Source organism: Schistocerca nitens, chromosome 1, assembly GCF_023898315.1.
Source record: "Schistocerca nitens isolate TAMUIC-IGC-003100 chromosome 1, iqSchNite1.1, whole genome shotgun sequence".
NCBI classification, from domain to species: domain Eukaryota; kingdom Metazoa; phylum Arthropoda; class Insecta; order Orthoptera; family Acrididae; genus Schistocerca; species Schistocerca nitens.
Genome location: NC_064614.1, coordinates 1,236,254,669 through 1,236,270,003, shown reverse-complemented (window position 1 = coordinate 1,236,270,003; position 15,335 = coordinate 1,236,254,669). Strand labels below are relative to the sequence as shown.

The 15,335-nt window shown below is 48.2% G+C and overlaps 1 protein-coding gene across 1 annotated transcript in view; it reads right to left on the bottom strand.

Moving 5' to 3' along the window:
• Positions 1 to 15,335, bottom strand: part of LOC126201595 (putative ammonium transporter 1) — a 362,485-nt gene that overhangs the window by 70,667 nt on the left and 276,483 nt on the right. Inside the window, exon 6 of the mRNA XM_049936797.1 lies at positions 1,184 to 1,420. Within this exon, the coding sequence (XP_049792754.1) occupies positions 1,184 to 1,420 (237 nt within the window). The remainder of the gene's footprint in view (positions 1 to 1,183; positions 1,421 to 15,335) is intronic.

The window sequence follows — 15,335 nt, the reverse complement described above, 5'->3', positions numbered from 1 at the left end:
GTAGAAGTGAAGCTGTGAGTACCGGGCGTGAGTCGTGCTTCGGTAGCTCAGATGGTAGAGCACTCGCCCGTGAAAGGCAAAGGTCCCGAGTTCGAGTTTCGGTCGGGCACACAGTTTTAATCCACCAGGAAGTTTCATATCAGCGCACACTCCGCTGCAGAGTGAAAATCTCATTCTGGACTACTAGATTTGTTTGGTAGCCAAGCTGGTTGGAAGCCAAGCTGCGAGCACACGTGACTTAACATTTTGGGGAATTTCAGAAAGATAGAAAGGCCACTCGTCGAAACATGGAGTGTGTATTGGATCTGTCACCTTGCCTAGAAACCCAAGGATACTACTAGATTTGTTTGGAGCAACTTAGGGAGATGGAGAGCCAGTCATCGAACTGGACTCGTCACCTTGCCTAGAAACCCAAGGACAATACTAGATTTGTTTGGAAGCCAAGCTGGTTGGAAGCCAAGCTGCAAGCACACGTGACTTAACATTTTGGGGAATTTCAGAAAGATAGAAAGGCCACTCGTCGAAACATGGAGTAAGACTTAGGTTTGTCACCTTGCCTAGAAACACAAGGATAGTACTAGATTTGTTTGGAGCATATGAGGGAGATGGAGACCCAGTCATCGAACTGGACTCGTCACCTTGCCTAGAAACCCAAGGACACTACTAGATTTGTTTTGTAGCCAAACTGGTTGGAAGCCAAGCTGCGAGCACACGTGACTCCACAGTTTGGAGAGTTACAGAAAGATAGAAAGGCCACTCGTCGAAAAATGGAGTGCGAATTGGATCTGTCACCTTGCCTAGAAACCCAAGGATACTACTAGATTTGTTTGGAGCATCTGAGGGAGATGGAGACCCAGTCATCGAACTGGACTCGTCACCTTGCCTAGAAACCCAAGGACACTACTAGTTTTGTTTGGAAGTCAAGCTGGTTGGAAGCCAAGCTGCGAGCACACGTGACTCCACAGTTTGGAGGGTTACAGAAAGATAGAAAGGCCACTCGTAGAAAAATGGAGTGCGAATTGGAACTGTCACCTTGCCTAGAAACCTAAGGATACTACTAGTTTTGTTGGGAACATCTGAGGTAGATGGAGAGCCAGTCATCGAACTGGACTCGTCACCTTGCCTAGAAACCCGAGGATATTTTCTGGGCGACAGGGGAGCGCCAGCACACGCAGGGACTCACCATGCCGGCGAAGGAGGCGTTGAGCGTGTTGGCGAAGCCGAAGGCCGCTGGCGCCCCCGCGAGACCCACCCTGGCGACGGCCAGCGCCATCAGGGAGCCGCCGGCGCCGCCCATAACCGTGTTGACCATGACCCGCGCCACCAGCTGGCTGTCGCCGGGCCCAGACATGCGGCCCAGCGAGCCGCCGTTGAACGCCAGGAAGCCGGCGATCAGCGTCATCCCTCCCAAGCCCACCAGCTGCGGGCAGAACGGGTGGGAAGCACTCCCTCAGCGACAGGATCTGTACCTAGTGACACTACACAATGAGATGTGCAGTGCTGGACATGATCGCACAGTCAGGGAATCCAAGAACTGTGAAGCCTAGTAAAGTAGTGCAAATGAGTGAGTGCCACTACGGAAATACGGATCTTCACCAACCGCTGATTACACTACTGGCCATTGAAATTGCTACACCACGAAGATGACGTGCTACAGACGCGAAATTTAACCGACAGGAAGAAGATGCTGTGATATGCAAATGATTAGCTTTTCAGAGCATTCACACAAGGTTGGCGCCGGTGGCGACACCATCAACGTGCTGACATGAGGAAAGTTTCCAACCGATTTCTCATACACAAACAGCAGTTGACCGGCGTTTCCTGGTGAAACGTTGTTGTGATGCCTCGTGTAAAGAGGAGAAATGCTTACCATCACGTTTCCGACTTTGATAAACGTCGGATTGTAGCCTATCGCGATTGCGATGTATCGTATCGCGACATTGCTGCTCGCATTGGTCGAGATCCAATGACTGTTAGCAGAATATGGAATCGGTGGGTTCAGGAGAGTAATACGGAACGCCGTGCTGGATGCCAACGGCCTCGTATCACTAGCAGTCGAGATGACAGGCATCTTATCCGCATGGCTGTAACGGATCGTGCAGCCACGTCTCGATCCCTGACTCAACAGATGGGGACGTTTGCAAGACATCAACCATCTGCACGAACAGTTCGACGACGTTTGTAGCAGCATGGACTATCAGCTCGGAGACCGTGGCTGAGGTTACCCTTGACGCTGCATCACAGACAGGAGCGCCTGCGATGGTGTACTCAACGACGAATCTGGGTGCACGAATGGCAAAACGTCATTTTTTTCGGATGAATCCAGGTTCTATTTACAGCATCGTGATGGTCGCATCCGTATTTGGCTACATCGCGGTGAACGCACATTGGAAGCGTGTATTCGTCATCGCCATACTGGCATATCACCCGGCGTGAAGATATGGGGTGCCATTGGTTACACGCCTCGGTCACCTCTTGTTCGCACTGACGGCACTTTGAACAGTGGACGTTACATTTTAGAAGTGTTACGACCCGTGGCTCTACCCTTCATTCGATCCCTGCGAAACCCTAAATTTCAGCAGGATAATGCACGACCGCGTGTTGCAGGTCCTGTACGGGCCTTTCTGGATACAGAAAATGTTCGACTGCTGCCCTGGACAGCACATTCTCCATATCTCTCAGCAATCGAAAACGTCTGGTCAATGGTGGGCGAGCAACTGGCTCGTCACAATACGCCAGTCACTACTCTTGATAAACTGTGGTATCGTGTTGAAGCTACCTGTACATTCCACCAAGTTCTGTTTGACTCAATACCCAGGCGTATCAAGGCCATATTACGGCCAGAGGTGGTTGTTATGGGTACTGATTTCTCAGGATCTATGCACCCAAATTGCGTGAAAATGTAATCACATGGTAGTTCTAGTATAATACACTCCTGGAAATGGAAAAAAGAACACATTGACACCGGTGTGTCAGACGCACCATACTTGCTCTGGACACTGCGAGAGGGCTGTACAAGCAATGATCACACGCACGGCACAGCGGACACACCAGGAACCGCGGTGTTGGCCGTCGAATGGCGCTAGCTGCGCAGCATTTGTGCACCGCCGCCGTCAGTGTCAGCCAGTTTGCCGTGGCATACGGAGCTCCATCGCAGTCTTTAACACTGGTAGCATGCCGCGACAGCGTGGACGTGAACCGTATGTGCAGTTGACGGACTTTGAGCGAGGGCGTATAGTGGGCATGCGGGAGGCCGGGTGGACGTATCGCCGAATTGCTCAACACGTGGGGCATGAGGTCTCCACAGTACATCGATGTTGTCGCCAGTGGTCGGCGGAAGGTGCACGTGCCCGTCGACCTGGGACCGGACCGCAGCGACGCACGGATGCACGCCAAGACCGTAGGATCCTACGCAGTGCCGTAGGGGACCGCACCGCCACTTCCCAGCAAATTAGGGACACTGTTGCTCCTGGGGTATCGGCGAGGACCATTCGCAACCGTCTCCATGAAGCTGGGCTACGGTCCCGCACACCGTTAGGCCGTCTTCCGCTCACGCCCCAACATCGTGCAGCCCGCCTCCAGTGGTGTCGCGACAGGCGTGAATGGAGGGACGAATGGAGACGTGTCGTCTTCAGCGATGAGAGTCGCTTCTGCCTTGGTGCCAATGATGGTCGTATGCGTGTTTGGCGCCGTGCGGGTGAGCGCCACAATCAGGACTGCATACGACCGAGGCACACAGGGCCAACACCCGGCATCATGGTGTGGGGAGCGATCTCCTACACTGGCCGTACACCACTGGTGATCGTCGAGGGGACACTGAATAGTGCACGGTACATCCAAACCGTCATCGAACCCATCGTTCTACCATTCCTAGACCGGCAAGGGAACTTGCTGTTCCAACAGGACAATGCACGTTCGCATGTATCCCGTGCCACCCAACGTGCTCTAGAAGGTGTGAGTCAACTACCCTGGCCAGCAAGATCTCCTGGTCTGTCCCCCATTGAGCATGTTTGGGACTGGATGAAGCGTCGTCTCACGCGGTCTGCACGTCCAGCACGAACGCTGGTCCAACTGAGGCGCCAGGTGGAAATGGCATGGCAAGCCGTTCCACAGGACTACATCCAGCATCTCTACGATCGTCTCCATGGGAGAATAGCAGCCTGCACTGCTGCGAAAGGTGGATATACACTGTACTAGTGCCGACATTGTGCATGCTCTGTTGCCTGTGTCTATGTGCCTGTGGTTCTGTCGGTGTGATCATGTGATGTATCTGACCCCAGGAATGTGTCAATAAAGTTTCCCCTTCCTGGGACAATGAATTCACGGTGTTCTTATTTCAATTTCCAGGAGTGTATATTTGTCCAACGAATACCCATTTATCATCTGCATTTCTTCTTGGTGTAGAAATTTTAATGGACAGTAGTGTATTAGGAAACATGAAATTCAGAATGCTGTACCACTTCAAAACGCCTCCAACTTCAGCTTTCCCTTCTCTCCTAGGCACTTGCTTGCCACCTGAGCCCTTGATATTCATACAGCTGCTGCTCGTTTCTTCAAAGATCTCTTTAATTTTCCTATAGGGGGCATTTCCCTTCCCTTACTCTGCCGTTTGCAACAGCCTAGCTCTTGCCTTCTAGCCACTCCTGCTTAGCCATTTTGCGCTTTCTGACAGTCTTATTTTCTAGACGTCTGTATTCTCTATCACCCGCTTCACTTGCTGCGTTTTTATATTTTTTCGTTCCGTCAGTTACATTCAATACTTAATGTGATATCCAAGGGTTTCTACCTGGTCTTGACATTTTGGCTGTTTGATTCTTTGCTGCTTTCACTGTTATGTAATCTGAAACCCCCTAGTGTCTTTTCCACATACACAACCTTCTCTCATGATTCTTACACCAAGTGTTTGTAATCACTGGCGTGTGCCCCGTAAAAATATCTACCAGGCGGCTTCCCCTTTCAGTTCTTCCTCTTATCCATGTTCTCTATTTTTCCTTCTCTTCAATTTCCTACTTTGAATACCGACCCCCCCCCCCCCCAAACAAACAAATTTTCCTCTCCTTTAACGAACTGAAATATTTCTTTTATCTCATTGTACAGTCTCACATCTTTTAATCATCTGTGGATCTAGTTGATAATTGAACTTGTGCTACTGTGGTGAGTATTGATGTCTAGCTTGGCTATGATAAAGCACTCATGCATTACATCTATTCGGTTTTGTGTTTTTACTGAGCAGTACTTGTGTTATTCCTGCCATCACACTTCACTAATTCTCACAATATCGATCTTCAACTAAACTCTTTTCCTTTTTAAACTATCTTACCTACATATCCGATCCACGGGTCTAACATTCCAGACTCCACACGTGGAACGCGAGTTTTGTTTTTCCTCATGACGATACCCTCCTGAGTAGTCCCCGTCCAGGGCTATTTTACCTCGAGAATATTTTACCCAGGAAGATGTAACCATCATTAAGTCATACAGTAGATCTACATGTCCCCAGCAAACTTAATGGATGTAGTTTGGTCTTGGTTTTGCCATTAGCAGTACCAACATAGCGAGACCACGTTGGCAAACGTTACAAGGTCAGATCAGTCAATCATCTAGACTTTTGCCCCTGTAACTACTGAAAAGGCTGCCACCGCTCTTCAGGAAACAAATGTCTATCTTTATCCTTATATGGACCTGCAGCAGTCTAGAACTAAATTAGAATTATATATTAATATCTTCAGCTGCTGACGAGCGTTGATATATATCAACGGGGACAGGTGAAAATGTGTGCCCCGACCGGGACTCGAACCCGGGATCTCCTGCTTTCATGGGAGACGCTCTAACCTTTTTTTTTTTTTTTGTCGTTGCGGACGTCACATGACCTCCGTTAAAGTTCGTTTGTTAATCCTTCTACTCAGTTTCTTTATTACAGAGGCCAACCAGCTCTCTGACCGAACACGCTGAGCTACCGTGTCGGCATCCATCTGAGCCACCGAGGACACAGAGGATAGTGCGAGTGCAGAGACTATCTCGCGCGACCCATATTCTCACCTTATATGTCCACACACTACATTCGTAGTGTCCCTACCCAACACACTCATTACTCGTGGAAGACATTCTTACCAAGTCCCGTAAGAGTTCGGGTAATATGTGTGCATCCGCACAGAAGAAGAAGGTCATGGCCGGTATTGCCAGAACTATACACTTATATGTTCTTTAGGACATGTAGTGTGTGGATATAGAAGGTGAGAATGTGGGTCTTGCGGGAGGCGTGCGCGAGATAGTCCCTGCAGTCGCATTATCATCTGTGCTCTCGGTGGCTCAGATGGATAGAGCGTCTGCCATGTAAGCAGGAGATCCCGTGTTCAAGTCCTGGTAGGGGCACACATTTTCACCTCTCCTCGTTGATATATAGAGCCTACCAACGCCCGTCAGCAGCGGAAGGTATTAATATACACTCCTGGAAATTGAAATAAGAACACCGTGAATTCATTGTCCCAGGAAGGGGAAACTTTATTGACACATTCCTGGGGTCAGATACATCACATGATCACACTGACAGAACCACAGGCACATAGACACAGGCAACAGAGCATGCACAATGTCGGCACTAGTACAGTGTATATCCACCTTTCGCAGCAATGCAGGCTGCTATTCTCCCATGGAGACGATCGTAGAGATGCTGGATGTAGTCCTGTGGAACGGCTTACCATGCCATTTCCACCTGGCGCCTCAGTTGGACCAGCGTTCGTGCTGGACGTGCAGACCGCGTGAGACGACGCTTCATCCAGTCCCAAACATGCTCAATGGGGGACAGATCCGGAGATCTTGCTGGCCAGGGTAGTTGACTTACACCTTCTAGAGCACGTTGAGTGGCACGGGATACATGCGGACGTGCATTGTCCTGTTGGAACAGCAAGTTCCCTTGCCGGTCTAGGAATGGTAGAACGATGGGTTCGATGACGGTTTGGATGTACCGTGCACTATTCAGTGTCCCCTCGACGATCACCAGTGGTGTACGGCCAGTGTAGGAGATCGCTCCCCACACCATGATGCCGGGTGTTGGCCCTGTGTGCCTCGGTCGTATGCAGTCCTGATTGTGGCGCTCACCTGCACGGTGCCAAACACGCATACGACCATCATTGGCACCAAGGCAGAAGCGACTCTCATCGCTGAAGACGACACGTCTCCATTCGTCCCTCCATTCATGCCTGTCGCGACACCACTGGAGGCGGGCTGCACGATGTTGGGGCGTGAGCGGAAGACGGCCTAACGGTGTGCGGGACCGTAGCCCAGCTTCATGGAGACGGTTGCGAATGGTCCTCGCCGATACCCCAGGAGCAACAGTGTCCCTAATTTGCTGGGAAGTGGCGGTGCGGTCCCCTACGGCACTGCGTAGGATCCTACGGTCTTGGCGTGCATCCGTGTGTCGCTGCGGTCCGGTCCCAGGTCGACGGGCACGTGCACCTTCCGCTGACCACTGGCGACAACATCGATGTACTGTGGAGACCTCACGCCCCACGTGTTGAGCAATTCGGCGGTACGTCCACCCGGCCTCCCGCATGCCCACTATACGCCCTCGCTCAAAGTCCGTCAACTGCACATACGGTTCACGTCCACGCTGTCGCGGCATGCTACCAGTGTTAAAGACTGCGATGGAGCTCCGTATGCCACGGCAAACTGGCTGACACTGACGGCGGCGGTGCACAAATGCTGCGCAGCTAGCGCCATTCGACGGCCAACACCGCGGTTCCTGGTGTGTCCGCTGTGCCGTGCGTGTGATCATTGCTTGTACAGCCCTCTCGCAGTGTCCGGAGCAAGTATGGTGGGTCTGACACACCGGTGTCAATGTGTTCTTTTTTCCATTTCCAGGAGTGTATAAATCTAAATGTCTATCTGTTCTCCCCACAGATACCCCTCTGATGTGCTTGCACTGGCTATCTGTATCGTAGAGGCATGCAGGCTACCCTCACTTCGTCCATGGTTCGTGGGGGAAGAAAATCTACAATATACGAATTCCATTTCAAGTTCTGGTCAAGATGCATTCCCTTAAATGTTGAACAATGTTTTATAAATTTTCCCTGCACAGCAGTGCATCGTTATTGATAGTGACACAAGAGACTAGTTCAAAAACTGTATTACACATTACTGTGACTGACCAAGTAACTTTTACTGAATACTGGACTCCATTTCAGAGTGACTGAGATACAATAAACTGTTTTTCGACATACTCATCAAATCTCTGTAGACAACGACGAATCGTCCAGTTCTTCGACGACAGAAATTCTCTCCTTGGTAATGGAGCCAAACGAGATCTGTTGTGTGAACGTCTTCATCGTCGGATAATCTGCTATTACTGCGAGTCAGTTCCTTGATTGTCTGGACAGCGTCACCTGTGGCCGACGTCGACGGCCTCCCTTCTCTATCAGCATCACTCACGCCTGTGCGGCCTTGATCAGGCTGTTGCCACCGTTTCACTACGGCTGGTCCATATACCGCCAGAATACCACTGTCAATCAGTGTGCAGTTTAAACGTTGTGCTCAAAAGACTACCCTCCCGCGTACTTAATTTTCGTGTACGTTTCCAGTTGCCGCGTTATTTTACTCTCATACCGCGATGTATCTGTTATTCGTCACACAGCAGAACTGCTTATGCGGGAAACCCGGAACATATATTATCTTCTGACAATGCACAGTTCTTTTTGAAGAGTGGTCCTAGCGTGGAACGATGTGTCTATGTCTGAAGTCTCCTTGCACATTGCCTTCTACAGAATTGAATGAACGGAGTCTTTTCTAAGTCAAGTGACTATTTACCGAAAACCACTGGCGTCCTAGTAATTGCCTGCGACTTCACTAAACTGTAGATTTAATATCGCCAAATGTTAGAGGAAATATTGTGACATTGGCGAACATTATACAGGGTGGTCCAATGATCGTGACCGGGCCAAATATCTCACTAAATAAGCGTGAAACGAAAAAACTACAAAAAACGAAACTTGTTTAGCTTAAAGGGGGAAACCAGATGGCGCTATGGTTGGCCCGCTAGATGGCACTGCCATAGGTCAAACGGATATAAAATGCATTTTTTTAAAAAAAGGAACCCCCATTTTTTATTACATATTCGTCTAATACGTAAAGAAATATGAATGTTTTAGTTGGACCACTTTTTTCGCTTTGTGATAGATAGCGCTGTAATAGTCACAAACATATGGCTCACAATTTTAGACGAACTGTTGGTAACAGATAGGTTTTTTAAAGTAAAATACAGAACGTAGGTACGTTTGAACATTTTATTTCGGTTGTTCCAATGTGATACATGTATCTTTGTGAACTTATCATTTCTGAGAACGCATGATGTTACAGCGTGATTTCCTGTAAATACCACATTAATGCAATAAATGCTCAACCTCAGTGCATTTGGCAATACGTGTAACGACATTCCTCTCAACAGCGAATAGTTCGCCTTCCGTAATGTTCGCACATGCATTGACAATGCGCTGACGCATGTTGTCAGGCGTTGTCGGTGGATCACGATAGCAAATATCCTTCAACTTTCCCCACAGAAAGAAATTCGGGGACATCAAATCCGGTGAACGTGCGGGTCATGGTATGGTGCTTCGACGACCAATCCACCTGTCATGAAATATGCCTCAACCGCACGCGAGCTATGTGCCGGACATCCATCATGATGGAAGTATATCGCCATTTTATCATTCAGTGAAACGTACTAACATCGGTAGAACATTACGTAGGAAAGCAGCATACATTGCACCATTTAGATGGCCATCGATGAAATGAGGGCCAATTATCCTTCCTCCCATAATGCCGCACCATACATTAACCCGCCAAGGTCGCTGATGTTCCACTTGTCGCAGCCATCGAGGATTTTTCGTTGCTCAAAAGTGCATGTTATGCTGGTTTACGTTACCGCTGTTGGTGAATGATGCTTCGTCGCTAAATAGAACGCGTGCAAAAAATCTGTAATCGTCCCGTAATTTCTCTTGTGCCCAGTGGCAGAACTGTACACGACGTTCAAAGTCGTCCCCATGCAATTCCTGGTGCATAGAAATATGGTACGGGTGCAATCGATGTTGATGTTGCATTCTCAACACCGACGTTTTTGAGATTCCCGATTCTCGCGCAATTTGTCTGCTACTGATGTGCGGATTAACCGCGACAGCAGCTAAAACACCTACCTGGTCATCCTCATTTGTTGCAGGTCGTGGTTGACGTTTCACATGTGGCTGAACACTTCCTGTTTCCTTAAATAACGTAAGTATCCGGCGAACGGTCCGGACACTTGGATGATGTCGTCCAGGATACCGAGCAGCAGACATAGCACACGCCCGTTGGGCATCTTGATCACAATAGCCATGCATCGACACGATATCGACCTTTTCCGCAGTTGATAAACGGTCCATTTTAACACGGGTAATGTATCACGAAGCAAATACCGTCCGCACTGGCGGAATATTACGTGATACCACGTACTTATACGTTTGTGACTATTACAGCGCCATCTATCACAAAGCGAAAAAAGTGGTCCAACTAAAACATTCACATTTCTTTACGTACTACACGAATATGTAATAAAAATGGGGGGTTCCTATTAAAAAAACGCAATTGGTATCTGTTTGACCTATGGCAGCGCCATCTAGCGGGCCAACCATAGCGCCATCTGGTTTCCCCCTACAAGCTAGACAGTTTCGTTCTTTGTAGTTTTTTCGTTTGACGCTTATTTCGTGAGATATTTGACCCAGTCACTGTCAATGGCTATAGGGCTATCAAAAAGGACTTGATCATTCTGAAGACTCATATTAATTTACTCAATTTGCCTACATACATGGTTTTGATGTCATTATATAACAAAATACATCAAGTTTTTTTTTACCGTGTAGGTAAACAAATTAAAAAAGACTTCCACTGGTTATGTTTCACACATTCCATATGAATTCCAATCCTTACCAAACTCGCTGCAACATGCCAGGTAGATTCTAGCTCTGAGCTCTGATAGAAGAAGTAAGGGTGGAACGAAGAAGGTGCCCTTGATGATTCGCCAAAAGAAAAGGTCAAGGGGTGTCAGATCCAGTGAACGTGGGGCTACAAAACTGGCGCACTAAGTGGAAACCGTTCGTTTAGGAATTACGGTCTTGCCAAACCGTCAAAACCAGATCTGTTTTCCTTGAAGATGACACCAAGACTAAGTCAGTAAGTCGTATCAACAATTTTGTACGAATTTTCAAAGTTGCAAAGTCCTCTTTGATATACCCTGTACATGTTGAGGTTTCTCTTTCTTTGTTGTCACAGTGCTCATGGGAAACTGTGCCGAGTTCTCAGTGTGGCAGCGATTTCGACGCTGGTCTTGCGAACCTTAACAAAACAGTGAAATAGCGCCCGCAATTTCTTCTCTGACTTTTCCTCGTATAACCCTTATCGATGTGGAGAAAGGTACCGGTGCAACTGTCTAATGCACAGACCGCGTCAGCAGTTCCCAGTACGCCATAGACGTGGTAGCAGTATATGTGCCATCACCCGTTCTCTGTTCCCACAACAACGTTCCGTCCCCTTGCTACACAACGTAATCACTACAGTGGCTTCTCTTACATTCATGGACCAAGATGAGCTATGACGGCACATTCAGTTTTACGCTACGAAGCCACACTTTAAAAGAAAAAGAAAACCCTCCATCCACTGGCCGTGTCAGATTAGTCAGTACCGACCGGACGCCGTGTCATCCTCTGCCGCCGTGTCGTCTGGGTGCAGTACGGAGCGTCATTGGGCCAGTATATCGTTCTCATTACTGTTGCCAGTTTCCTCGACCTCTGAGCTTCTACTTCTCGCTCAGGTAGCGCCTCGGTTGGCATCATGAGGCTGAGTTCACCCCGTTGCAGTCCTCCCACCAAAGAAATGCATCTCAGCAATGGGAATCGAACTCGGATCCTCTGCATAGGAGTGAGGCACACTGACCTATTACCTTAGGAGGCGGAAACAGAGCTACCGCTAATGAACCAAAACTTTATGATCACATGCTTAACGGCGTGTTGATCCACCTATGGAGCGCAATACATCAACGGTTCTGCATGGCCTGGATTCGACAAATCACCGGATGTCTACGCACATGTCACGAAATTCCTGTCAATTACGAAACAGCTCCGTGCCTGAAAGCGTTCCAGATGTGTTTTATCGGATTCAAATTATGCTATTTTGGTGGCCAAGATATCAACCAGAGTTCATTATCATGCTCCTGAAGCCAGTGTACCGCGATTCTGGCCTTGTGATGCAGACAGTTAACCTGCTGGAAAATGCCATCGCCATCGGGGAAGACATAAAACATGAAGGGATACATGCGATTCACAATTACACTGAGGTGATAAAAGTCATAGGATACCTCCTAATATCGTGTCGGACGTTCTTATGCCCGGTTTAGTACAGCAACTCGACGTTGCAGGGACACAACGTGCAGAAATATTGAGCTATGCTGCCTCTGTAGCAGTCCATAATTGCGAAAGTGTTGCCGATGCAGGATTCTGTGCACGAAATGACCTCTCCATCTATCTATCGCTTGCGCCTCGTCCCGCGGTTACGCAGTGTCGGCCATGGTTAACCGGATTTGGCATGTTAATTTTAAGGGGTGGCTGGATGCCCTTCCTGCCCCCATCCCGTAACCCCCCCAGGACGGAATTAGTGTACCCCAGTTGTCGGCGTCGAGTGTAGATCGTGAAAGAGTGTGACTGTGTTTCAGATGTCTGTGAGTCATGTACCTGGGGCGGGACGTGGGGACCAGCCCGGTATTCACCTAGTAGGATGTAGAAAACCGCCTAAAAACCACATCCAGGCTGGCCGGCACACCGGCCGTCGTCGTTAATCCGCCGGGCGGATTCGATCCGGGGCCGGCGCGCCTACCAGAGTCCAGGAAGCAGCGCGTTAGCGCTGTCAGCTATCCTGGCGGGTTGAACTGACCTCTTCATCATGTCCCATAAATGTTCGTTGGGATTCATGAAGGGCGATCTGAGTGGCCATATCATTCACTCGAACTCCCCAGAATGTTCTTCAAATCAATCACGAACAATTGTGGCCCAGTGACATGGCGCATTGTCATCCATAAAAGCTCGATTTTTGTTTCGGAACAGGAAGTCTACGAATGGCTGCAAACGGTCTCCTAGTAGCCAAACATAACCATTTCCAGTCATAGATCGTTCAGTTAAACCATAGGACTCAGTCCATTCCTTGCAAACTCAGCCCACACCATTATGGAGACAGCACCAACTTGCGTAGTGACTTGTTGACAACTTGGATATATGGCTTCGTGGGGTCTGTGACACACTTGAACCCTGCTGTCAGTTCTTACCAACTGAAATTGGGACATATCTGACCTGGCCAAGGTTTTCCAGTCGTCTAGGGTCCAACCGAAATGGTCACAAGCTCAGGAGATGCACTGCAGGCGATGTCGTGCCGTTAGCAAAGGCACTTGCGTTGGCTGCCTGCTGCCCTAATCCATTAATGTCAAATTTCGACGCACTGTCCTAGCGGATACGTTTGTTGTACGCCCCTTATTGATTTCTGCGGTTATTTCACGAAGTGTTGCTTGTCTGTTAGCACTGTCAATTCTATGCAGACGCTGCTGCTGTCGGTCGTTAAGTGAAGGCCGTCAGACACTGCGTTGTCGATGGTGAGAGGTAATGCCGTAAATTTGATATTCTCAACACACTCTTGACACTGCGGATCTCGGAATATTGAATTACCTAACGTTTCCCGAAATGGAATGTCCTACGCATCTCGTCTAGCTCCAAATACCTTCCTGCTTTCAAAGTCTGTTAATGCCAGTCGGAAACCTTTTCACACGAATCACCCGAGTACAAATGACAGCTCCGGAAATACACTGACCTTTTATACCTTGTGCGCGCGATACTACCGCCATCTGTATATCTGCATATTGCTATCCCATGACTTTGGTCACAATGTGTGTTTACGTAGTCCATAGTTGTCATGGTGCCTTTGATTACTACCAAGGTCCCGTGCAGGCCCAGGTGTAATAAGAAACGCAGTTCAGTCGACCAGCCGACAGGTTTCCACTGATCGATGGTCCAGTATCGGTGGTGTCGTGGCAACTGTAATCATAACTGACGGTATCGTTGGGTCAACATAGGAAGTTGTCTGTATTGTAGTCCAATGTTCAACAATGTGCGCCGGAGTGTGTGCTCCGAAACACTCGCATCCGCTCCAGCACTGTACTCTGTCGTCGTTTCTGCAACAGATTGCAGCCAGCACTGATTTACAGAGTGGTCAAACCTCCAATTTGCAAGTTCTGTGCCGAGACGTGGACGCCTAATACATTGTCGCCTACTCACCGTTTCACCGTCCTTCAACCACACTCTATAGAAGCTAACGACAGAAGCACGCCAACAGCCGACCAGCTCCGCTTTACCCAAGCTTAAAATTTGCCACTTGTCAGAGTCGCTAATGTCATTGGATTTCCCTATTTGCGGTCCATACCGTCATTAGAATGATTCCCCATTAGCCCCTTCTCCGCTTACATGGTTTCCTCGCCGCGTCATGTGCCTGTAACGGCACCGGGTGACATCCAGTCTCGTGGTGGCCTGTGGTCATAATGGTTTGGTTCATCGGTGTACTTGTTACGGTCGAAAGAACATGACCACGGTATACTGTATTTGAGTGTTTCTGAACATAGTGTATAGGCCATATACTTTCCTGTGGAATAGAAAATACTATTTTATTATTTAAAAGAGAAAAAAGACCTGAACATTCGAGGCTGAAAATATGCTCTCTCCAGGAACTGGAAACTTCTCAGTTCTATTGAGTGTAAGACAGTGAAACATGCATTCATATAACTTCGAATCCTGCATTCCAGTCATCATGGTTGTACAATAATGTGACAAACTTGGGAAATGAGGACTCTCTTGGTTTAGTCCTATTCCGTTAAAAGTCGATCCTACCAGCCAATTTATGAGTGGGATTTGGGGATTTCCCACATCTGGCCTTGGGCAACACTTACTCAAACTGAAAAATGTTGTTTTCAATATACATTTTTTCTAAACTTAGTCAACCAAAATAAAGTGGAACGCGAAAGTAATGCTCTAAAGTGATGAGACGTAAAATTTTACAAGCAAACGAAGTGTATAAGGCTGTTTTAAAGTTTTTTCCCTGCTTCCCCACTTCCAGCAGTCTTAAGTTGCATTGTTTGTTGGTCGTTTTCATTGATATTTAAAAGGAGTTCTCATCCGAACTTAATTTTTTCTTATTTCAGATTTTTAATATCCATTTCAACCTAATGTCACGGGAATATGAATAAGCTTTTTATGAATATTTTCAGCCTTTACTTCACAATT